Source organism: Patella vulgata, chromosome 6 (genome assembly GCF_932274485.2).
Source record: "Patella vulgata chromosome 6, xgPatVulg1.2, whole genome shotgun sequence".
Taxonomy (NCBI): domain Eukaryota; kingdom Metazoa; phylum Mollusca; class Gastropoda; family Patellidae; genus Patella; species Patella vulgata.
In genome coordinates, this window is record NC_065884.2 from 22,263,041 (window position 1) to 22,290,900 (window position 27,860).

The 27,860-nt window shown below is 34.7% G+C and overlaps 1 protein-coding gene across 1 annotated transcript; it reads right to left on the reverse strand.

Moving 5' to 3' along the window:
• Window positions 1-4,867: 4,867 nt before the first annotated feature.
• On the reverse strand, window positions 4,868-23,017 carry LOC126823738 (gametogenetin-binding protein 2). The gene is made up of 12 exons (XM_050552706.2): window positions 22,766-23,017; window positions 21,057-21,253; window positions 20,392-20,535; window positions 19,273-19,371; window positions 18,922-19,035; window positions 18,196-18,399; window positions 17,151-17,328; window positions 16,776-16,961; window positions 14,885-15,170; window positions 13,556-13,656; window positions 12,950-13,018; window positions 4,868-10,920 (listed from the first exon to the last, which is right to left on the reverse strand). Exons 1-12 carry the CDS (start codon window positions 22,850-22,852, stop codon window positions 10,762-10,764), a joined length of 1,824 nt encoding a protein of 607 aa, XP_050408663.1. The 5' UTR covers window positions 22,853-23,017; the 3' UTR covers window positions 4,868-10,761.
• Window positions 23,018-27,860: the final 4,843 nt, after the last annotated feature.

The following is a 27,860-nucleotide window of genomic DNA, read 5'->3' on the forward strand; positions in this document are numbered from 1 at the left end:
CTAATTGAGCTAGAATGTTCAATGTTCAACACAATATGCCTAACCCTCCTTCTAATTGAGCTAGAATGTTCAAACTTGGTGTAGGTGTTTATGAGGCCAGTGCCTTGATAGAGTGCGAAGATGAGCATTTTCTGCTTATGGTAAGTAGAGATAGGCAATTTGATTGGTTGATGCTTATGGACACGATAACTTTAGTTCTAATTAAGTGAGAGTGACGAAACTTGGTGTATAGTTTCATTACATCAAAACAATTGACTAAGTTCGATGATGAGAATTGTCTGCTTAGGCTAAGGAGCAATAAGCATTTTGATTGGTCAAGACATTCGAACGTAACAACTCTGCTTCTAATTGAGGTAGAATGTTTAAACTTGATGTAGATGTTCGTCTTGACTGAGTTCAATGATTAACATATCGAGCTAAAGCTAAGCAGAGATAAGCAATTTCCTTGGTCGATGCTCTGGGACAAGATAACTTTGATTCTATATGATAGAGAGTGATGAAACTTAGTTGTATAGTTGATAATCAGTTTGATTGCTCGATACTTTTGAGAAAAATAGATGTGCGATTAATTAATATGTGTCACTGTCATCTATTTATTTGGAGATTTCAGAGGGGGACATCAGCCTCACTGTTGGCTTGTTTTCTTTGTGAACTCTCTTTCTGGAAAGATATTTTACAATAAACGAAAGAAAAAAAAGAGAGAGAAGAAAAGTGGCCTATTGTTAAGAATCTATAGATGAAGGCTATACATATACACACTAGCCTATTTTCCTAATTTCTGAAATAAATTATACTAGCACACCACAAAGTGACTGACCCCGTTTTCCAATTGTAAGATAGTCTGTGGTTGCAATAAAAAAATAGAGAATTTTGAAATAAAGCCAGAGCTTGGAATTTCAACTTAGATCTTATAATTTCAGTTTTTTAACCTGGAATTTCAAACTTTCAATTTAGTAATTTGATCATAGGCCTATTTATTGTTGTTGATCAGTCCGTCCGTTTGCTATCTAACATTGCTTCTGAACACTCTAGGGCAGTGATTCTCAACCTTTTTTTTGCCAACGGCACACCTTGGAACACATGAAAAAATAGCGGCACACTTGGCTAAATAATATATATGAAAAATATTTGAACATTGCAAAATAAAAACATGGTAAGTCAAACGGAATACAACCATAGACAGAGACTAGTCAGAGACACATAGAATGACCGAAACTAAATAAAGAAAAACACAGCTATGAACTTATTAGTAGACACCCGTGAATACTCATTTGGGATCACCAGGGTTTTTTTTTACATTTTCTTGGTGTGCCGTTCAAATTTCGCGGGACACTTAGGAAGATCTCCAGGCACACCTGTGTTCCGCTGCACACTGGTTGAGAATCACTTTTCTAGGGTCACATAGGCCTAATATCCAAATTGAGAGATAAACATATTTCATTCAAAGAATTCCTTACAATTAGTGCAAGATTCATGAAGACTCTAACGACAAACGTAGGCCCCAATATCCGATTATCCGATCTATTAGAAATAATATATTGGATATCTACTGTCAAACATTCCTTCTTAACTTAGGCTCACTTTAATTTAATTTAGAGGGATGGTGGTGGGCGGAGAAATAAAATGCCCAAAACAGAAAATTTTGATATGTAGATGGCCACAAACACGTTTTCCTGTCATTCCCGAAAGATAGATGAAACAAATGCAGTCAATATTGCAATACCTCTATGAAACAGTTTGCAACGATAACCGAAAAAAATGCCTCTAGTGACTACATTTTAGAGTGGCGCTGGACACATTTAAAAATTTTAACCATTAGACTGTTAACGAAATTTCGAATTCACGAAAAACATGATGAAACAAAGAATGATCGATGCCCGAAAACTGTCGCACAATGCAGAGTGACCCGAGGCCAAAAAGTCATCGGACTCTGAACATTTTATTTTTCGGAATAGAAGGTATAGACTTACATGTAAAAAGTTGTTTTTTTTCTCCAAAACAATATTATATTACATTTTTTTTAAAACTTTACCCGTCGTGAAATAAAGTAAAACTGAGTTATTTCGGAATCCGACTCTCCTATAAGTGTTTCTGAAACAACTCCCGTTTTCGTCCCATCCGATCAATCAGACCGACCATTGACGCTCCCACCCTTTCTCATTAAAAAGACGTTTAAAATGAACGAAAACACTGTCAGTCCTCTGGTGTTGCAATATTAATGATTTAGGGTCATTCCTTCAAAGCAAACAAAAGTACATGTATAACTTCTTGTAAAACAGGCAGTTTTTTTTATCCCGATCTTTGATCAATGCAGTATGTATACACAATTCGTATTTGAATTGTTTATTATATTTCACTTTCTTCACAATCATATTTATATATTTTTGTACCTAGTCATTTATTAATAAGATATATTAAAGAGGCATTATGTAAGATTTAGATAAAGGGCTGGCCGTTCTCGCAACAATATTTCAAAAATAGATAATGCAAAATGAACATATTTAAAATTTCATTCATTCGGAGCCATCTTATAGCACTGTTAATAAATGTCTAATTAATAATTTATATAACATTTAAGGATCCAAAGAAAACCCTGCAGTAGGCAGATTTAGCTCATATGTCATATGTTTAATAAATGGTCATTTTCAATTCATTCTGTTGTGTAATAATAATAATATGTGCTTTGATCAAACTAAGCAAGAACTATATTTTCCCATTATATAGGCATTACTTGGTTTCATTTCATATTATGGTTATTGTATAATAGTTAAACTATAATACAATTATCGGTACTCTTAAAAATTGTGAAATTATCTAATTAATTAATTTTGGTTGTTTTGACGGTAACATAACCACGAAAAATTAATTTTAGGATAAGAACATCAACTGTTCATCATCAAGTTTTCTCTTTGGATCATTTATCCCAAACAAAGCCTGTATACTAACAAGACGCCGGTCAGTCTGTCTTGTTTATATTCTTAGGATTTTTTAAAAATATATATATGTATATATCGAAATGGTATAACAATGAGGATTTAATTACGGCACTTCATTAATATAATAGTGTAGGAACGGTCACCGATATGTTAGTACACAAAACTGGTTAATTGTGTGTGAAGATGCCCAGTCCTGTATAACTATATCTGATCCTCTGAGATATACTTTTTTGAAGAAATACAAACGTCCATCATGTAAGCTCTATATATAAGAGATTGGGGCTGGTAGATAACAATCTGAGGCCCCCTGTACAAGTTGGAATGGACGTAAAAGAAATCTTGGTAGTCGGAATTCGAAATCGAGTAGGGCACACTTAGCGCCGTTAACCGGGCAATGTTCTCTCAGTCCGTCTTCATTATAAATCCCGCTTGGTTACTTTCGTTTCTCATACATCTGACGATTAGACACGGTAGAACCATTTCATCAACGAATACCCTGAGAAATCTGGGACCAATACTTTTATGTATATACCACGAAGATCTTCGAGATCTTGGACGGTCACCAAAATGTAATTTTAGACCATATTATGCCAAATTAGAGGTAAATCTGACGGACATCTTTTGGGGGAAATATTTTTTGAGATGGCAAGGAATAGAATTCCCCTTGACCTTCGAAAATCTATCCCCCCCCCCCCAAAAGACAGACAAAGTTTTGTTTTTAAAGCCAAGGAAATAAATTATAAATATGGAAGGCGTGACAGGTCTAACTTCATGTTCACAGCACAATAACATAATGTGCAAAGGAAATGAAATGAAATGAAATGGGGTTTTACGTCCTACTGTTCTGCTCCTTACCTGGGCTAATGAAGACGGGCATACGCCATACAGTGTGCTATGAGGGAAATTTTGCCCGGGCAGCGGCACTACGGCCTACTCTTATATCGAATTCCAACTGCCAAGGGATCTTTTACGTGCACGCCAATGTGTACACGGGACCTCGGTTTTTCATCCCATCCGAACGACTAGACAGCTTTCCTTGTCAGCCCCTCCGTCCAATGTGCAAAGGGAAATTACTACACTTAGTCCTAATTTCAAGCAAGACCTGTGTGCAGACCACGATTTAGACATCTATTTTAAAGATGTAAGAAAGAGTACTTATAGAAGGCTGTCCCCTAACCCCACCAGAGTTACACTCGCGTATGTTTTAATAGAGGTGCATACTGTGTAAGTGTTTAAAATAAGTGTGCAGTGTTCTCAAAATGTGCGGCGTGATTCTCATCGTTTGTGTAGTAATGAGTAGGACGTTAAACCCCATTTCATTTGTGTAGTAATGTGATAACATTGTTATAGTCCTCATTTGTGCAGTAATCAGTTGACACTTGGTTATAGTCCCACGTTTGTGCAGTAAAATGAGATGACACTAGGTAAAAGTGTATACCTTCTTCTTGAAATATTTGTTCCTTTATTTAAAGAAAAAAATTCAAATGATAATCCCTCACTGTACTATATAATTGGAAGATGTACATATTTAAGGCATACGTGATAAAAGGAGCCATTAATCATAATCACATTTTTATCTGTGATAATCATAATATACTTTCCTAGTTGTATTCTTCTGAGCAAGTCTGACCAAATATTAGATGCAAAAATTATTGCATATTAATTGATTTTTCTTATTTTATATCTTGGTCAGTGGTGTATAGTAAAATGTTCGATCAACATAATTATACCTTAGTGTTACATGTGCTTTGTTAAACAGCCCCCCCCCCCCCCACCCCGACATTCACAAACTAATGTGTCTTGGGTCCTAACGATCTCAGGACATGTCTATTGGACAATAACACCCCTCTAAATGCGAAACAGGAAGTGTTTATCTCCTAAACAAACTGGAACCACTGTTCATCTTTCTCACTGATTAACAAACACAAATATAAATCAATAAGGTATTTTAATCAACTTTATATTTCACAGGTACAAACAACCCCTGTTCATAATGTAATAATATATATAATAGATCAATCACATTTTAACAAGCCTGGCCATTCCAAGCCATCAATTTTAACAATAACATGCATATCATGTATCCAAATTCTGCATAATATAAATATATATATATATATATATAGAGAGAGGAGTTTCGTCAGCTCAGCTATAAGTTAAGCCTGGAATCACAGATCACAAAATACAAAGAAGTTGATCCAATACAAACAATAGTCATAACTGATTCCACACAACAATAAAAATGTACTTAATACAGGAGGATGGAATCTAATGACAATACATGATGGTGATTTGTATCATATACGATAGGTTACCAGGCAAAAAAATATAAGCTCACCAATACCTTGTCACAGATGTGTGCCGTGCAGTAGATTTAATGTGAAGCCACAAGCCAGTTGATAAACATTGCCATATTAGAAACCAACTTTGTTCCGATGGTAATATTGGACACTGTCCTATCCACAGAAAATGCTGAGGAGAATATCAACAGAAAGATGAATGGCAATGTGGTATGCTTTAAAATTGGTGTTTATAATAAAATACATTGTGTACATAATGATATAATTGTAATGTATTTAGGCAATCTACTAATGAATGATACGATTAAAGATACATTATGAAAGATTAGATAAAGAGCTGGCAGTTCTCACTATAATAGTTACGTAAAGGGAATATATTGAAAATTTCAGTCAAACTGCTTCACTCTAAGCCAAGAAAAAATTATTTGAAACTCTTTGTAGCCTTGATTGTCATTGTTAGCAGAGTCTCAATTATCCATTTTTGCATTTAATCATATCAGACGTTGAAAAGCAGATTGGATTCAAATCCATTGAAAATCGAACAGATAAGATGGTATTGAGGGTTGATTATGGTCTTTTCATGTTCATAAATGCCTAATTAATAGTTTATATAACATTTCAGGCCTAAAGAAAGACCTGCAATAGGCAAATTTACCTCTTGCATAATGGATGTTTAAATATAACTTAAGGTCAGTCTTAAAATATTCACATATTGTCTTTTTTTAAATCACAAGCCAACAGTGAGGCTGATGTCCCCCGCCGAAATCCCAAAATAAATAGATGACACATATTAATTAATCACACATTTATTTTTTTCAAAAGTATCGAGCAATCAAACTACACACTAAGTTTCATCACACTCTATCAGATAGAATCAATATTATCTTGTCCCAAAGCATCGACCAATGAAATTGAATAGCTCTGCTTAGCTTTAGCTTGAAAGGTTAATCATTGAAATCAGTCAAGACATTCACCTAATGAACATCTACATCAGGTTTAACCATTCTACCTCAATTAAAAGCAGAGTTTTTATGTCCCAAAGTCTTGACCAATCAAACTGCCTATCGCTCCTTAGCCCAGGCAGAAAATTTGCACAATCAAATTTAGTCAAGGTAATGATATAATGAATCTATATTCAGAGTTTCATCGCTCTCACTTCATTATAACCGAAGTTAACGTGCCCCTAAAGCATCAACCAATCAGATTGCTTATCTCTGCCTACCGTAAGCAGACAATGTTCATCATCGAACTCCATCAGGGATTCACCTAATGAATGCCCACACCAAGTTTGAATATTCTACCTCAATTAGAAGGAGAGTTATTGTGTTCCAAAGTCTCGATCAATCAAATTGCTTATTGCTCTGCTTACCCTCAGCAGAAAATGTTCATTATCAAACTTAGTCAAGGTATTGATGTAATGAAGCTATACACCAAGTGTTCTCACTCTCACTTTATTAGATCTAAAGTTATCGTGTCCCAAAGCATCAACCAATCAAATTGCTTATCGCTCTGTTTACCCTAAGCAGAAAATGCCTATCTTCGAACTCCATCAAGGCATTGACCCAATAAACACATACACCAAGTTTGAACATTCTAGCTCAATTAGAAGGATAGTTATTGTGTTCCAAAATCTTGGCCAATCAAATTGCTTATCGCTCTGCTTACCCTGAGCAGAAAATGCTCATTATCGAACTTAGTCAAGGTATTGATGTAATGAAACTATACACCAAGTTTCATCACTCTCACTTAATTAGAGAGAGACAGAGAGAAAAATGGGTTTTAATGTCCACTCGACACAAACTAGGTCATTTCGGGACTAACATAGGGGTCTTTGGGAGGAAACCGGCGGACTCGGAGAAAACCCACAAGGTTGGAAAGGCGACCCTACTCCTTGTAACATACAACCCAGGATTCGAAACCACGCCAGTTGACTCAATGACAGGCTTTATGATACAGTGCGCACGTGCTAACCATTCAGCCATCCAACCCCCCTCACTTAATTAGAACTAAAGTTATCGTGTCCCAAGGCATCAACCAATCAAATTGCTTATCTCCGCTTACCCTAAGCGGAAAATGCTCATCTTCGAACTCCATCAAGGTATTGACCTAATAAACACCTACACCAAGTTTGAACATTCTAGCTCAATTAGAAAGAGAGTTATTGTGTCCCAAAAGGTGTGACAGACGGACGAACCCATTTTAATAGTCCCCTGCTTTCTTCGAAAGGCGGGGGACAAAAAATGGAAACAAAATACTGAGTTTATTACAATCGATTTTAAGGAATTAAGTGACTGAATGTCAATATTTTATGTTCCAACCAATTCATATACTTGTTTGATAAAATTGATAAATAAATATCCTATGAAAGCAATACACCATAAACAGGAATAATGTATGTTTTGTAGGTAGGCTCTCTATTCTTTTACTCTATGTATTTGTAATTAAATTAAGAATGTAGTTGACTCCTTAAAGCACAACATAAATACAGAGTTGACAAGATGTACCTTCATCACTTAAAACTGCTGATTGTCACTTTCAGGATTCTGAATCCTGTGCAAACAACAATGTAAGTTTGAATCTCTAAAAAGGAATTTGAGTCCAAAAATGGTTCAATTCCGTTCAGTATTTACAAAAACATGATGAAATGAAAACTTTGCAACATTTGTAGACGATATAAACAAGCCAGAGCTTAGGTAAAATATTTTGAGGGCCTCCCTTTAATCTGATTATATCAAGGCCAGGAAAATATTAATAGTTTGATTTCTTCATTAAATGTTAAAAAATCAATTTGAGTACATTTTAGAGTGAAATAAGTCGTGAAAAAAAAGGATATTCTGCCTAAAATCACAAATAGCTTCTTTAAATTCACAATATGGGTCAAGTTAATGTCCTTAAGTTTATAATAAATTGACTAAGTCCCTTCTACTATATTATGGTTGTTTAATTATGTTACATGATATAAAATATACTAAATGATGAAATAAAAAGATTACATACCGCTAATGCATTAACACAGAATGGCAACTTATATTTCAGCAGTTTATTTGGAAAATATGAGTTTTCCATTACGGTTGCATGATGATATATTTTTAAACATGAACCTGCCATGACAGTTTGTAACGATACGTTCTTAAGATAAACTGATTAAACACTGATTATTAATTACAGTAAGTATGAATCCAATTAAACCTGTTGAATGTTCATGAACTATCAAATGAGAGTATAAGTTCAAAAAGCTAAGCATCAATAATCAAATGGAATGCATAATATATATATTAAAAAGTTGTGCTCATTTTTAAAGGGATATACATGTATGATTTCCTACTTTTTTTTAAGTAAGCCATTTTGAAGTTTATACTTCACTAATTTACCAAGTTTTAGTAGAATATGACTTACATGCACTATGCAAATTTCAAAGCACCACTTCTAGTAGTTCTAGTTCAATTTCACTTATTTTCTCACCAGGTAGATAAATGACTTTCAGTCTTGTTAATTTGTAGAAATTACACAGTTAGTGCACATCCAGTAACCAAGGCTTACAAAACACTATAGGATTATTGTCCACCTCTTCTACAGGAAGACAGGTGTAGTCTGATACAAGGGAAATCTCTCTGGACAGCAGAGGTTTGACCTACTCTTCATACAACGCCAAGGGTTCTTTTACGTGCACACCAACGAGTACATGGGACCTTGTTTTTTCGCCCCAACCAAATGACAATATTGGCAAACACATAGATTGGTTAATGAGCCACTAAGTACTGTGGTTCTGCAGCAGTGATGGGATTTCAAAAAAATTATTGTCAGACATTTTTTCCCGAAAATAAAGGGGCATAACTCTTATCGTAATTTAAGCAGACGTTTTCAAAACACAATAAAGAACCACGTGTCAACAAAATATATTCAAATTCATATGTAAAAAAAAATAGGTGCACCTCGTTATATTTCATGTTTAAAACCCGTACGGTATTCAAATTTATGTCAATAATATTCCTACAAAATTACATGACATCAATACTATAGAATGGCAGCGTGCTGACTGCTGCCGATCTGTTTCAAACTCCCCCAAAATTACCGTATTTTTCGGGTCATACGTCGGTACATTTTTCAGCAAAGTCTGACATTCGTCTGATACTACGTTTCGATTTATATACGGAAGGTAAAAAAATGACATCCCAAAATTTATATGGCCGTAAACCGTAGTTAATGACGCTCTAATACAACGAGCGTGTGACACCAACTGCTAAATAATTGCATTCGACTGTAGCACGCGCTATCGTCTAAAACAATTAACTACTTATGTCATTCCAATCGAAATATTCGTCAACATTTCTTAGCGTGTTAATTTATTTATTTATTTATTTAAAGACATAAACCCCATTCAAAATATGATCATAAATCCGACAATATGCCATCAAAATAGAATCTTTTTCCGGACATCAGTCGTATTGGATTCGGCACGTATACACCTCTTGATTTCACGTGTCTCGCGAGATTTGTACTTTCATTTTAATTACTGAACTATAGCGTCATATGCGTGTGTGTGAAATATCTTTATTTAACTTCGACTTCCACCGAAAATATATCACAAACAAGTTATCGGATACAATGTATGTTGATTTGAGGTGTTATATACTATCAGGATATGTGACATATATATATGACTAATTTCTACGTGTTATTGTCCGACACAAAGGAGATTAAAACGTGAGACAATGGACCAATCACGGGTTAATCAGATTAAGTTTATAATCACTCTTATTGGATTGATATATCGTCCGACAAAGGAGAAGCAATGACATTTGTTCAGGATTGATTTGATGAATTGTCCGACAAAGGATTAAGTCAGCCAATCAAAGCAGAATAGTAGTTAATCAAGGTAGGTGTGTAGACGACATAACACGATAAATAATTACCTAAACAATCCAGCCTATTATCAACGATAATCGGGTTGCACGGTAGTTATACACTCAGTACACTATATTAATTTTGGAATTTGAATATTATTCACCATGTCTTGATGTCCGATTGGGCATATTCCCGCTCGGACAATTTTGGGCATTTCGAAAAAAGATTCGGACAAGTCCGGAATATACAGGTAAAATCCCATCACTGTTCTGCAGGCTAACAAAATATAAAATCTGTTCTATATCCAATGGATAATTTACATTAACATCTGTTGTTATAATGGCCATTACTAACAATAAAACTAGCTGTGGGCTTTTATATGATTGTTGCTTTTTGTAAATGAACAATATTAGTGACTAGATATTACATGGAAAAGTCAACCTTTCACTAAACTCTCTATATCAAATTCAGTCCAATCAAACAGACTCAAAGACTCTTAATGCCAAGAATTCTGTCTACAAAATAATAAATGTAAGTCTAAAGATAATTGCACTGGCTTTAAAAGACAGGAAAAATAACTGTATTAATAAAAATAAAATTGATGGCTATGGCTAGTTATCTGTTCATATATGCTAATCCGTTTGTCCACTATTCTGTTTAAATCACTGGTTATGTAACATTTAATCATAGCTACTTCTCTCCTTCATATCATGGAATCGTTTGCGTAGGGTCTCGCGCAACTCTAATCTTTTTCTCATCATTGACGTATGATCTGCTTTAAATTGCTGAATTTCCTCCTCCGAGATACCTTGTCCATCCTCTTCTGCTGTACAACAATCCTGGAGAGAATGAAAAAGTGTAAAAGCTAATAAGGCTTCAGAATTATTTTTAAGAATTATAAATATCAAAAAAAAAACATGAGGAATTTTGATTGTAACACAGGACAGATTGACAGCAAAAATATCCCCCCATCATTGGGCAATAACAAATTAACGATCGATTATCCAGTGCCGTTCGTGATTGTCAATAGTGTTTCCCATGATTACGTACTAGATAGCAGAGACTAGTGTTCAGTTCCTCTTTTCCAGAAACGCTTAATTGAATTACTTCCCTTGATCGAGAGAAATATGAACAAGTGGAAATTAGGCCACACAAAAAAAAATATTCTGGTTACCAGACAATCCTTTTTTAAAACCAGTGGCTGCCAGGCAGGATACACGCACATTTTGCAAGAGATGGATAGAGAATAAGCAAAAAACAAAACGATTTTTTGTACAATCAGCGGCCATAATCCAGAAAGTTATGGTCTGAAATGCGCATATATCAAAAAGGGACTGAGATTTTTGGAATATAAAGATATGTTTTAAGTTTCATCAAAATTGGATAAAAATGTGACCTCTAGAGGTCTATAACTATTGTATTACATACTTATACATAATTTGGGTACAAAGAGCGGCCATTTTGTTGGGCAGTTTCATTTCAATTTTCCCGAAATTCAAATTCAACCTTCATTATGGTGGAATGGTGATATATCTAAACGGTTTTTAACATCGGAAAAAAAAAAATTGTGACCTCTAGAGAATCCACAAGCTAAAAGCGATTCTTCGTACAATCAGGGGCCATAATTCAGGAAGGTACAATCTGATATGCGTGAATATCAAAAGGAACCAAGAACTTTGGGATATAAATATGCATTCCAAGTTTCATCAAAATCGGATAAAATCTGTGACCTGTAGAAGGTCCACAACCTTGATATACCATATTTTTACACTATTTGCATACCAGGGATGGCCATTTTGTTCGACAGTTTTAGTCCCATTTTCACGAAAATCAAAATCAACCATCACTAGGGTGTAACGGTGATATACTAAAATGTTTTTTTTCAAATCAGTTAAAAATTGTGACCTCTAGAGGGACCACAAGTTAAAAACACGATTTTTCGTACAATCAGGGGCCATAATTCAGGAAGTTCTGGGTTATAAATGTGCATTTTCAAGTTTTATCAAAATCAGATCAAAATTGTGACCTCTAGAGTATCCACAAGCTAAAAACGTGATTTTTCGTACAATCAGGGGCCATAATCCATGAAGTTATGGTCCAATACATGCCAATACCGGGCGGAACCAAGATCTTTGGGAGACAGACCTATATTTCAAGTTTTCGTCAAAATTAGATAAAAATTGTGACTTGTAGAGTGTCCACAAACAAATTGTGGACGGACAGGGGCAACAACAATATACATCCACATGAAAATGTGGGCGTATAAAAAATGATGCAGGAGGGTGCATTTTTTCTTTTTTTGCTTCTATTTTGTCAAAATCTAGCTAGAGGTCATCTCTCCATATCTCGGGAAAGATAAGGCATTTTGATGATAAAAAAAGACAGATGACAGCAAAAGTGTCGCCATCTTTGCGAATAATAATTAACATTCGATTATCCAGTGCTATTTGTGATTGTTATCAGTGTTTCCAATGGTTACGTACTTGATAGTCTAGTGTTCATTTCCTGTTATCAATAGAATTACTTCCCTTGATCGCACGAAATAAGAACAAGGGGAAATTATTGATGCGGCAGTATCTGAGAACCAGGATATTTTTGTGTGTGGCCTTATTAACTTTTTTTCTTATTTTTAGTTGTTTTTTTTAAATAAAAACGTATGACTCGCCCCATTTTTGATGACGTGACAGTATCTGAGAACCAGAATATTTTTTTTTGTGTTGCCTAAAGTAGCTTCTTGTTTCTTATACAGCAACTGAATCTTTCTTTCTTTAGACAAATGACTAAACTTAAGATAAAATATTTTCAAGTTGGTTGTTTTTGTCAGCTGTAAATACAACTATTTAATAGTCAATTTTACTCATGACTTACCTCTAGCATGTCTAAAAGAGACGGTTGGCTTCGCGAACATTCTGATGCACAGGATTCATTTGTATGGCACTGTAAAATAAAACAAGTTATTGAGGAAATGAGTCTTCTTTGGGAACTATCTTCTTTATCATGGTGATTTTATACAACCACAAGCAAGCAACGATCTATTGCAGGGTTACCTTCTTGTCACCCAAACATTGTAAACACAGTGCAGGTAATAGGGTTGCTTTTTTTCGTTTCTTTCAAACTGGGTGGGATTGTTTGGTTAAGCACATGGAGGAAACGCTATCTAAATTCAGACCCCCACTTCAATTTTAAGCATACTAATTGTGTTTGACCCTCAAAAATTGAAAGTCACACTTCTAAAAGCTGCTAATTAGCATAGAATCGTTGCCTGGGAATGCTATAATCTACATGAGCAATGTGAGGAAGGGGTATTATGCCCAGACAGCAGTGTTTTCCATTAACCAAGTGCATCATTTTTGTGTCTGAATCAAGTAACAAGACACATTTTGCAGTGTCACTGGCAAGTGGGGACCTTAATTAAGTGTATACACAAAAGAAAGACAAATGCATGTTCCGAGAAGGTAATAGTGAGTGGTTTACCTGATGTGAACTTGTCTGACAAGGTGAGATAGAATTAACAGATAAATCAACGTTATTACAGCTATCTAAACAATCGGTTAAAGATTCCGAACATTCACCAGCTAAAACAGAAAAAGATCATTTAATTAACATTTTCTCTTGAGAATAACATTCCATAAGGCAAGCATTCTCCCAAACAGAGTTGTCTCCTTTTTGCAGTACCAGTCTCTGCTAAAAACTCACTTTACTGTGCACCAAGAACCTTGTTATAACAGACAATGATAAACAACTTGATGAAAATTATATATATATATATATATCTGTTACTGCATAATTAGTAAAACAAGCCAACAGTGAGGCTGATGTCCCCCGCCGAAATCCCGAAATAAATAGATGACACATTTATTTTTTTCAAAAGTATCGAGCAATCAAACTTATTATCAACCATACACTAAGTTTCATCACTCTCTATCAGATAGAATCAAAGTTATCTTGTCCCAAAGCGTAGACCAATGAAATTGCTTAGCTCTGCTTAGCTTTAGCTTGAAATGTTAATCAGTGAACTCAGTCAAGGCATTCACCTAATGAACATCTAAATCAAGTTTAAACATTCTACCTCAATTAAAAGCAGAGTAACGTTATGTTCCAAAGTCCTGGCCAATCAAATTGCTTAAGCAGAAAATTCTTATCATCTAACTTAGTCAAAGTAATGATATAATGAATCTATACTCTGAATTTCATCGCTCTCACTTAATTATAGCCAAAGTTATCGTGCTCCAAAGCATCAACCAACAATCAGACTTGTCATTTACTTTTGAGCAATTTGGCGGCAGTATAAAAACAAATGGCAGAATATTTTCTCACTCGAGAATCGTCGCTATTCGACTCACTTCTTACGTTTTAGACCAATGATGATGATAATATAATTAGAAATAATAATATCCAATTAGGCATGCTTGTATATTTTACATGCTGTATGAAGCCATAGTAAACTAAATTCAACTATCAAAATATTTAATTCTCTTCGAAAAGAATTGTCAACCATTTTGATTATTTCCATTAACAAAACAAAACATCAAAAAATCACTGCTTGGATTAATTATTAAGAGTGAATAATGACTTGAGATAGGCTTTATATATATCATTGGTGATTATCAATCATTAATTAATATCACTCACTGACACGATCGGGATCATCAACTAGTTGATTAATTTATAGTATTCCGCCACATGATTGTGATTGACACTTAATGTATTGGTCAATCTACGATTGCGACTTTGGCAACCGATGATGATAATATGTACATTTATACTGAGTTAATCTTACTATAAAATACAAGTTCTACCTACCTTCATGCGTACACACACCATCTGAGCAAATAATAACAGAGCCATCATGTGAACTCGGCATACTACAATTATCACAGTTATCTACCCCAGAAGAATACCCACAATCACTGAGGCGGTACTGTATCTTCTGGCAAAGATTTTCAGAAATAGTCCTGGAATCCTCACAAGTTTCATGTGTATGTGACAATGATGGCGGATATGAACTAAAGTTTTCCAAAGTACAACGATGATTTTCACAGTGATGAGAATGAGAGGTAACTAGTGGCTTTGTAGGAGACGAAGAAAACTGAAAAAAAAAAAAATCTATTATCAAGAACAAATCAAAGAATCTCAGTACAGGGGATGTAAATCCAGCCATGAAGACTTCCAAAAATACATTTGGGTGTCAATGAAAATTATTGTTTTTGCTGATAAGAGGGAACTATCCACAAAGGCAGCAAAATGTTATTCAGAAAGAAAACACAAGGACATCCATGTTTTATCAGGATCATCTACATGTACATGTAGCATCTATATTTGATTGCCACAATGTTTTGTCATAATCATCTAGTATTGTATCTATTTTTGATTGCCACAATGGTGCTAAAACAGATGCCTAACAATGGTGCTAAAACAGATGCCTAACAGAGTCAAGTGCTGAGGAATTGCATTCCCTGAAATAGTTGGAAAATCACAGACATTTTTACATGTGCTTATTTCAATCAAATAACAAGCCAACAGTAAGGTATTAAGCAATCAAACTGATTATCAACTATACACCAGGTTTCATCACTCTCTATCAGATAAAATCAAAGTTATCTTGTCCCAAAGCATCAACCAATGAATTTGCTTAGTTCTGCTTAGCTTTAACGGGAAATGTTAATCATTGAACTCAGTCAAGACATTCCCCTAATAAACATCTACATCAAGTCTAAACATTCTACCTCAATTAAAAGCAGAGTTGTTATGTTCCAAAGTCTTGACCAAATTGTTTATCGCTCCTCATTATCAAACGTAGTCAAGGTAATGGTATAATGAATCTATACTGGGAGTTTCATCGCTCTCACTTAATTATAACCAAAGTTATCGTACCCCAAAGCATTACCAATCAAATTGCTTATCTCTGCTTACCGTAAGCAGACAATGCTCATTATCGAACTCCATCGAGCAAACAAACTGATTATTTATACTTAGTCAAATCCGAAAATGTTCACGGTCGATGTGAGTCAAGCTTTTGAAGTACCTGATAGTGTCATCAATCTCCATCAATTAGAATAAAATTAATCTTTCCCACAGTATCGACCAATGCAATTGCTTAGCTCTGCTTAACTTTATCGGAAAGTATTAATCATTGAACTCAGTCAAGACATTCACCTAATGAACATCCGCACCAAGTTTAAACACCCTTATTCAATTAGAAGTAATCGTGTTACAAAGTCTCAACCAATCAAATTGCTTATCTCTGCTTAGCCTTAGTGGCAAATGAGCAAGACCGAACACTGTGATGGTATTCACCTAATAGACATCTTCCCCAAGTTTGAACATTATAGTCAGTTATACAAGTGATTGTTACCACTAGTCAGCAGCATCTCAATACACTACAGTTATGCAGGGGATTGTTACTAGTCAGCAGTGTCACAATACACTACAGTTAGTTATACAGGGGATTGTTACTAGTCAGCAGTGTCACAATACACTACAGTTATACAGGTGATTGTGACTACTAGTCAGCAGTGTCTGAATACAATACACTCCTTGTCACGTACAACCGAGGAATCGAAACCCTGCCAGTTGACTCAATGACAGACCGTATGATACAGCGCGCACATGCTAACCATTCGGCCATCCAACCCTCCAAGTGACAAGAGAAGCTAAATGCCATATTACTATCGGACAAGAATGGTGTATTTACCTGACAATGAATATTATCATCAATTCTTCTATTTTCTTTCTCTACCACATTATGTGTTTTGCCTTTCTTCTTCTTCCTCTTTTGTCGTTTCTGTAATTTCTTTTCTTCTTTTGCCCTCGCTTCCTCTAAAAATTCTTCACAAACTAGCTCTAAATTAGACACCCCTTGTTTACATTCTAATGCCACCTAAAAATAGCAATATAAATCTACGGTGATTTTAGACAAAATTATTTCAATAATAACAGAAAAGGCCCAAGCAAAATCTGACCTCATATATAATGTACAAGAAATGCATTGACCAAATATACAACTACAAGACATAATTACTAATATGTTGATTTAATTATGCAGTTTGAAATTGTTCGAAGAATATACCTCAAAACTTTTTTGTAAACATTGCACTCCCAGAGAAAATAAAATTTGCCAAGTCTGTTCTTCAGCTCTCAATTTCTGTGATATACGATGTAATCTTTCATAGATATGAATACCAAGACATGTTAAAACTTCTTCCTGAGCAATATCCATTGTCTTAGCATGCCGATCTCGTCTATTGCTATAACAAAAGAATAAAAGTTCATAAGAAATTAATGTAATGCACTATGTAAACAAAATGATATGAAGGAGTGGGGAGGTGGGGGTGGCAAGACATAAATGTGTATTGAAATGACGGTACATTTAACAAAGGAGTAAGACACCAGTTAATCAATGTCATGTTATTAACATATCTAATGAGAAAATCATCTACCCATAATCAATGAACATTAAAGATGATTTATGTAAGAGCTAAATCCGCCTATTGCTGGAGTTTGTTTTGGCTTCAAATATTATATAAATTACTAATTAGACCTTTATTCCCATGACAAGCCCATAATCAACTCTCCAGATAATCGGTTGGTGTTGATTTTGAATGGATTGTAACACAATTGCCATTTAATATGGTAATTTAATCTATAAATGAATAACAATGGTACTTGACAATTGGGACTATATTGTGAAAAGTTCAAACACTAATAACTTCACTCCGAATAAGGTAATTTGACTTGAATTTCAAATATATCCATGTAACAAATGTATAGTGAAAAAGAAATTTTAGTTTTTATTTTGGGATGATCTAATTCCATGCAATGTAAGGGTATTGAAAAACCATCAAGAATATCAAGTCACTCATACAACCGAGAAATAAAATTCCATAAATATGTGATATTACCTTGTTAATCAAATCGAGTAAGCATTAATAATCAAACTGCTCAAAATATTTTGCTTTGAAATTTTCAGACAATGTAAATATGCTATATCGTCTGATTTTAACGATTACATTATATACTAAATCCCACTTATATCAACAGTGTTCTGTGGAATCTGAGACAACTCCTATGAAGAGTTATCTTCTATACCCTTCTATAAAAGTTTCTACTACTACCTGCCAGCTATCTCTGGTTCAGCTTTAGTAATTAGATGGGCTATAAAATCTGTATCACATAATACATGGATGTGGGCCTCTTGAGAACAGTAGCGTAATCCTTCATACAACGCGGGACAATATCCCTTCTCTTTACTACTGTCTAATTCACCTATCAATATATTAAACGCTGCATGCACTTTAGTTTTACATTCAGAACAAAACCTAAAATTAAAATAAACATTCATTTATTAAGAAATAAATATTGGAATGATCAAACCAGAGGATAAATCTTGTGCACTTTTAAACTAAGTGAGTAAATGGCACTGAGACTAGGCAGACAACTCAGGGTCCACCCAGGGTCGACCATGGTTTTGCCTGAGAAAGTTCCCCATGATTTTCCAGCTTGATTTTCCCATGTCATTGGTGAAGGATGGGGTGGGGACTCACAAGAAACAGTGTCTAGTCATTCGTATGGGACAAAAAAACGATCCTGAGCACACTTCCAGTGACAGTTGTAATTCAATTGCTGTCCAAGCAAAAGGCCCCCCCTCCCCCGAGCATACTGTATGGCCTATGCATGTCTTCATTAGCCCTGTTTGCTGCAAAAAAAGAAGTATGTTACACCCTATTTCATTCATTCACTCATTCTATTCCTTATCCATTACAATGGTGATGTCTGAACTCACACAGAAGATCTGTAATGCATTGTTTAATATCATTTATCAATTAGCAAGTTATATTTACCTATGTTTCCTGAGGTATGTATTAAGTGTATCTAATAAATTATCTGAATCTATTAACACCACCTCTTCTCTACATTCAGTAGATAAAAGTTCCCATGTATCAACCCAACTACTCCTGTAATATAAATCATTCATCAATTTTACAAATACATGTAGCGTAAACATAAATTCTTTATACTAATAAAGAAACATGCAGTTCAAATCTATCTAATAAAACATAATAAAGTTGACATGCTTGTACTAACTAATAACACAATACATAATGCACAAAATTCTACGAAGAATTTACAAATAAGATCAACTGAATTTCATTACATCATTTTTACATCTTATAATAATAGCAGTGACTTACACAGAGGTTTTTGATTTATGGGTTTCTAAAGAATGTAAATTACATCTTTTGTTCTTTTTATTAACCGGTATAGAATCCATCACATCATTTATATTGGTCCTATAATAAACACATAATAATTAATATCTTAAATATTTCATCTCATAGACAAGATAACAGTGACGCTTTCAAGAAATTTTGCTATTTTGCTATTTCAATTCTTATGAAGATTACAAAACCGTACATTAAGATGCAGTGCAGGGAACCCAGTAGACTGGAATTCAACTTTGCTACGAGGTATAACCATGCATCACATATAAATCAGCATAGGTCAGTCTCTGAAGTATTTTAATGACTAAAAGAGGTTAACTCTGAGTGAAAGACTCTTGCAAACCTTAAGTTTAACAAAGTCCTGAACAACTATCGGAAGCTCTGTGATACCGTTTTAAAGAAACATAAATTCCAGTTTCTGTGTGGAGTTGACCGTACATTTCCTAAAATTGCATTGTCAACATGCCCTTTAATCATTTTTTTGTTTATCATATTCCTACAAGAAGTTATAATTGTAAATGATGTCATGATTATCAAGTCACTCATCATACAATGTAAGAATGAACTCTGTTAAGCAAATCTAGTGATCATTACCAAATAGCTTAATCCATATGGTAAATAAGATAATCGTCATATTCTGGTGTTTCATTTAAATATTTAAACCCATTTTTTACTTTTGTTGGATTCAGATTCATTCTTGTATCTAATAAATCCTTTATTCCTGATTCTTTTCAATACTTCTGAATACAATGAGTTGTGTATGCAGTAAAACATTTGAATTTATCAACAACAATTAAAATACCTTAGATATTTAGCAAAGGTTATTTTGTATTCTATAAATTTACATATTGTATACACATGTACATATATCCGCATCTATTCAATAATGTAATTTGGCAAATCTATGGCAATACATGTACCTAGTCCATACAGTAGAATAAGAAGGTAAAAGTTTAATTATTCTCTACATCCAATTTTAAACACTATCTTTAACTTAAGTTGTGTCTGCAGTAAATTTTGTGAAGTATTTGAAAAATTTATTTCATCTGGTCAAAAAAGTTTATATTAAACATTCAGTAGAATATTTACCCATGTATATAAAATAATGCATAAACAGCTTTGGGATCAAAGAGGTATTCATGTTTTAAGGATAGTTCAGCATGCTGTGTTACTGATAATGGTTCTAAGGATGGATGTTGTGACTCTACCAACTGATTAAATAAATGTTCAACACTGAAAAAAAAAAATAATATAAGATTCAAGTTATAGGACAGGCTACCACAAACAAGGCAAATAAAGATGGGACCACACTATAGAGTACGCTATGAGGAACAGTTTGCCCGGACAGAAGCATTTTTGCCTACTCTTTTTCGAATTCCAACTATATAGTATCAAGGTGGTTTTTTCTTACATGCACGCCGTGTTTACGAGATGTCTTTTTTCCCCTCAGGACCTATTGGTTAGTATAACCCTGAGGAATAACTGGAGGACCCGGAGAAAACACACTAAGATATGGATATGACAGCTACACATATGGTAAGTACAGTACTGTATTCTCTTATTAGAAAATATCATCTAAAGTTAAAACTGCAAGAAACCACTCAAGGAAAATCATTTTAAAAAAAAGCAATTGTGTCAACCCCTTCGTGTCACTTTTTTTTACAATAAACTAAGTTACGTGTGACATCTGTATCATTTAAAAATGGTAAGATTGTAAATTCCAGTATGGTAATAAAATGTAGAACTTTGCTTACCTTCTTCTACACCCAACACATGATACTGTATGAGCTAACTGATTCATCAAAGTTTTATTAGTTACCATCAATGCTATAGCAACTTCATCTTTCGATAATAAATTATATTTCTGAACAAATCTATCCAGTTCTCTTTTCTGTTTAGCATCAGATAAATGTTTACAGTCAGAACACTTTTCTGTGAACTGGGCAATCATCTGAAATATAAAAGCAATAGTAATGAATGTGCATTATGTAATAGGACTTCTTTGTGATCTGTGATGACTGACAAGCAAGACTCAGATGATTCAAAGCAGGTTATTGAGTACTATCATGTACCGAGTAGTGGAACATAGCAGCTTAATATTCAAGGATTGAACCCAGCCCTCTTGATTATTGAGAAGTTCAAGTCTGTCTTACCAACCAGCAGATATTAAAAGGTAATGCATTTTTAATGTGTGATATTTCTCTGATATGCATGACAGTTTATTAAACACTTTCTTCATTTTTGCCTATAAAGTTCCAAACCATCCCAGCTGATCTTATGGTAATATTGCACAGACTCTTTTAATAAAAAACCTACATCTAAAATAACAGTACCGGTAACAGAAAGAGTAATATTTGATCCGCGTTCAAAGATGACTAAATGTAACTCTGCCAGGTGATTGAGATTCTTGATCCTGACATTGTATTGTCCCAAGGTTTTAGCTCATGACTATGAAGCCAGGTTGCAAAGCTTGAAGGCTGTGGACATTTCACATTCAATTGGTTTCCAGATGTGGATAGGATGTATTCCCTGTCATTACTACATTGAGTGTACGCCAAGCCAAACCTATATGGGCCTAACTACATGAAATTGGAATGCACTCTGGTCGACTAATATCATCAAATCTCAATAACAACTCGCTACAACAGTTTAGCAATTAAATCCACATGAACGAACTAATCCAACTTTCTTTACTGTGACAGTACTGGCAGTAACCTTTAGTTCCATGTGGCAAACTCAATTTTTTTATTAATGCATGTACCATCTTAAAAATAAGTTAATTTTATACTATTAGTACTTATTACACATACGCAGCCCAATCTACTGAAACAACATTCATTTATCAGCAAATATTGACAATAAAGTAAATCAAGCGTTGTTTTTATCAAAATTGATACAGACATTCATAATTGCGGCATATTACTCCTGCGTAACTCTGTTCAGGTTAGTACATGAGGCCCCGCCTTTATGCGTTAAAGACGTAAATTTAATGTCGGAAAAACAATCTACTATCGCTTTGATTTAAAAAGAGGGGATTTGTACCCGTGTCAGGTAGAATTTTCTGCTTAATTGTAGTTGGATGTGGCAGAAATATAAATAACAATAATCAATCGTTGTTTTGATGAAAAATATTGTCAATTTTGCTTAATGAGGTCTGATATAATTCACGTTCGGCTTTGCTAGGTGGAACTATATAGGACCATCATCTCGAAACATGAAGGGTTGAGAGATGAGGTTTGTTATCTAGCAGTAACCCCCAAACTAAAAGTAAAAAGGGATTGGTCTGCAAGGAACATTAAGAGTTATCTACCCTTGGATTCTCAAAAAAACCTATTGGAATGTGGGTCTAGTTTCAACAATTTTTGCTATTATTGCTCTAACATTGTGAAATTCATGTAACTAATGTATATTTTGTTAGCATCATGGTGTGTTCTTGTGCTATATCCTATAATTAATAACTCACTGTAAGAGTATCGTCAATAACAAGTGGAAGTTGTCGACGATCGAACTTGTGATCGTCCGATCGACATACTGCAAGCAAACGAGCCATTTTAAAACTCCAATATATAATTTTGGTTTCTCGAATAGTGCCAGAACAAACAGTTCAACCTCCTATATTTCCACTTATAGTCTTGGTTTCAAAGACGTTTAAATTTTATACACTTTTAGCAATTAAATGCACATCTTGATAAAGTTGATAAACCGAACCGAACCACAGCGCCACACTGTATTATCCTTCCGCGATATAATGCGATTTGAATACTTAATTTTCCCAAAATGTCTACAGTGGCATTGGGAATTAGAGATGCATACAGATCATGGTACATATTAGATATAATATAAGTACTATTAGGTTCTAATAATACATGTTTTATACCAGTAACTTGCCCCTTAAAAAGAAATTAAAATAGTCCCCATGTGTTATGACCTTGACTTTGCTAGTTCTTGATTGGGTATGTTGCTTTCACGTGAGGTCGGTCATGTCGAAAAGTGCGATTGATTTTTCACACAAATTGCCCAAATCCTAAATGAAAGCTGGAGTAATATGTCCCAGAATATTTGTGTTTTTCACATTCTAAAAAATAAAGAATAACTTATTTACCAAGCGCAGAACAAAAGTTTCTAAATCAATAGGGTGCCCATCTATGAAGCGCCGAGCGAAGCGAGTCGTTTTTTCTGGATCTTAATATGACATGATTAGGCTTATCATATCTTAATTGGTTATGTCGAACTTAGAAATGGAATGGTCTTTCGCCCCACCCCATCCCCCAACCGACTGCAGCTGTGGATGGTTCCAAGAACTTCATTTGGGCAATTTATGTTTTGTAATCATTTAATTACAAAAATTACTGGCTCCTATAACTCTCTTAGTTCCCAATTAAACTGATCCCAAACTGTAATGCACAGTTGCTTAACATGATAATAAACTAATCCTCATTGAAAATAATTTGAAACTAGGCCTACGACCCACCTGCTTTGTTAGGTGAGAAATTAAAATATAAATATTAATTAAAAAATGAGATTTTCATTGTTTTCCCCTTCCTTACTGTTGCCTGTTTTGTCTCAATTACTTAAATGACGTGTATAAAACCTCATTTTGAAAAATGTAAATTTATTTTATGGTTTATTACTCTTTATATTTGGAATTACATATAGGCCTTTAAAATTCACGTCGGTCCGTCGGCCCAGCACCAATAAATAACTGAACGGGCCGACATCTTTTTATTTCGAAGATGGTGGTTCGGTCCCAACTGCAGTCTCATTTGTCTTCATCCGATATTGAATACACATGCACAATCGGCATATTCATTCAATGGTGAGATCCAAAAACTTATGCTACTAAACTATTATTATTATTATTGTTCGATTTATATAGCGCTTCATTACACGTGAAGTGTTTCTAAGCGCATATCACAAACATATACTTCAAACACACAGAAACAATCAAAATCAGGAGAACATAATTAAACACAGCTGCCTGTTAGGCGCTATTATTCAAAGGTTTATATCCAACAAATCAACCGGCTAATCTCAATATTGAACTCAGTCGAGGTATTACCTGATGAACACCTACACCAAGTAGAGTTCAAAAATAAAAACGAAGTTTAAAAGAATCAACTTCATTAACAAAAATTAAACAATAAAAAACTAAACAGATAAATCAAATTCAAACGAAACAAATAAAACAAAGAAAATGAAAAGAGCAGTTCGTTACCATTCTACATTAACAAAATAAAGGAAATCAACTTGTGAAAATTTTTTCAAAAAATAAGAGCAAAGTAACACTAATGTTAATAATTATCAAAAGGAATCAAGATCTTAATGATAAAAACATATATTTAAAGTTTCATCCAAATTGGATAAAAACTGTGGTCTCTAGAGCGTCCACAACCTTGATATACCATATCTATCTATTTCTTAATTAATTACAGGTATGTAAATTATTGTACCGGTAACCTAAATTTTATGAATATTGTTGTGATGTTATGACGATGTGCAATGCATATTGATATTGTGTTTACCTGTTTAAGATGAGTCAGTAAAAATCTTTTCTTAAATATTTAGCACCCATGCCATTTAATTGGACGTAGGGTATCCGAGACTTTGTTTAATATCATAGCAATCCAATAGTACATGTACCTATGCCTATTTAAAGATACATTCCTGTGTACAAACTGGGTGATTTATGGTATTATAATAGGACTAAACACATATTCAAACTAATTAATTTGTCATAATTTTGCTTCAAATCCTTCTCAAAACATTGTAATTTAGGCTAAATAAATCTTGTCAAAACATTCAAACATACGGTAGGCCTATACTGAAATGAAATAAAATGGGGTTTAACGTCCTACTGCTCCGAACTGGGCTAATGAAAATGGGCATTCCATATAGTGTGCTATGAGGGAAATTTTGCCCTGACAGCGGCACTATACGGATTTAATGAGCTTAGGGGTACCTGGCTAATCTTTAAATTGACCCTAGGGTTAAAGTGTAGACAACCTATCTATAGTGGTGTAAAATCATCCAAATTGTACCATATTGCATGCCAAAATGGGGGGGGGGGGTCAGCTCTAAACAAATATGGCAGAAAATTGATGCATCGTAACCAATTTTCAGGCAGATTAGCATAACCTATTTTGAGGTTACCATATAAGAGGCTTATTTCATACCCTGCTTTACCAGTCAATATCTTCAAATAATTAATGTATAATGAGTTCACTAGTAGTACCACTCGGCAAACCTTGGCAAACTCTGGTACCCTATATCTAGCCTCGGCTGTATGTACCTACACCTATACAATTGCGATGTGGCTACCAGTTCACTTAACAGGAAAACTTGTCGCTTTTAGAAAAAAGTTCTCAAAATTGCATTGTTCGAAGAGTGTGTAGAGTTTTCATTGCAAATTTGTCCTTTGTTTAAAGAAAATCGGATAAACTTTAAAGACATTGAAAGCTTTGTATGATAAAACACTCTTCATGGGTGACGCCATTTGTAATCCGGGAACTTGAAAGTAGTTCTAATGGCAGAATTTGTCATACAGCCGAGGCTAGATGTAGCGTACTGGAGTCTGCTGAGGTCGCACATGTGATGTCACAGATGGACCGGAGGGCTTAACGAGGGCTTAAAAATAACTATTAGGTTATGGGCGTGTATGCACTAATTTTTTATTAGCTTTCGCCGTAGGGGTACCACGGCTAAATTTATTGGGAACTTGTCCTTGTTTTTCATATTCGGCCTTGAGTTAGGCTAAGAATTATGCTACTATTTCTGTCAGTCCAACTACTGTACTGTCATGAATCCAAGAATAAAAATTCACGTGATATAAAACCTTGTCTTGTAAAAATAGAAATGAAAAACCAGAGCTGAAAATTCCTTGAAAGAATAACTACCGGTAACAATATAACTCGAGTAAGGTAAAACGAGTCTATCATTAAACATATACATTATGCAAGAGCTAAATCTGCCAATTGCAGGTCTTTCTTTAGGCCTGAAATGTTATCTAAATTATTAATCAGATATTAATTAACTTATCCAGACCATAATCAACCCTCGATGGCATCGCCAGCCTGCGATATTTACTGGATTAGAACCCGGTCTGGTGCTTCTGATTAAATAAAAAAAATTGGATAATCGAGACTATGTTTTTTATCGTACCGACTCTAGTAGTGATGATCGAGGTTGGGCGCAAAATTCAATCGCTAAATACTCGGTTCAGGGTGGATCAATTTGACTGATATTTTCAGCAAATTCCCTTTACATTACCTAGTTTTTAACAATCTTAATAAGAACTACCATAATGTATCTTTAAGCTAATCGTGATTCAGGGACGGATTAAGACCAATACAGGCACTAAACACTAAAATCAAGCTTATGTCCTTAACTTGAACATCATTTCGGAATTTTCGACCAAACAGACAATTTGTGTTTTAAAATATCCTTCCTCGAAAATAATAAAGCATGCTACTTCAAACTTGTCTCTGTATGTTATACTCCCTTAATTACAAGGGCCAAGTGAAGGGGACGCAATGATGCCCCTTGCGTCATAGTTTTGAGTTTTTTCGCCCCCTTTGAGTTTTTGCACCCCTTCTCAAATGGAAAAGTTCAAGTGTTTTCAATGTAATCATATTGCTGAACCATTGTCAAACATTTACCGTGCTCAGAAATGATAAAACTCTAGCATGTTCCACACGGCCCACGATTTCTCGACCCAAAACATCCCCGCTAGTTTATGTGCCCCCAAGGAATCACCGCGCCCCTTCTTCATTATTATCTTCAAATACATGTATCAATGATTCGGAGCCACGGTATCTTTCCTTAGAAGGCTTGATCTCGCTTTAACTCGTACATCTTATCAAGGCTAGATGTTGTAAGACCCACAGTCTTTGCTTCCGGAAAAAGGAGCCAAATTAGCTCAGTAAGTATAGACGCTGGCAGCTCATAGATACTAAACAGCTTACTAAATGGATCAAAGCATTTTTTTGTGAATAGTATGTTGGGGTTTTTCGCCCCATCGGAACGACTAGACAGCTGTCCATGTCAGGCCCTCCGTCCTGCACCACTAACAAGGGAAAACCACGCCGGAAAATATTGATGAACTTTCTAGGTTAAGACCGGGGCCGAACCCGCGACCTCCAGACTAACGAGCCAGCGTCTTACACACTTAGCCACCGTGGCTTTCAGGAAGGGACGAAAAATCTAGGTCCCTGTGTGCACGTTGGAAGAACCTTTAACAGATGGAATTCCTTAGCTGTCCGGGCAAAACTTGTCTCATATCACCATACATATATGGCTTATGCCCGTCTTTATTATCCCGGTTAGAACTGATTTCGTTCAATTGGGCCTACAACTCATTTTCGAGTGAATGTTCAAAAATGATGTAAACCTTCACCACCCCGAATAGCTACGAGAATGTAGCCAAAAACGTTGAGATATACGTACTGATGTACTTGTTTTTAGCTACGATTGGGTGCCTTTAGTTCCAAGTGGTAAACTCGATTTCTTTATTAATGCATTTAACATCTTAAAAATAAGATATAATTTTATACTATTATATG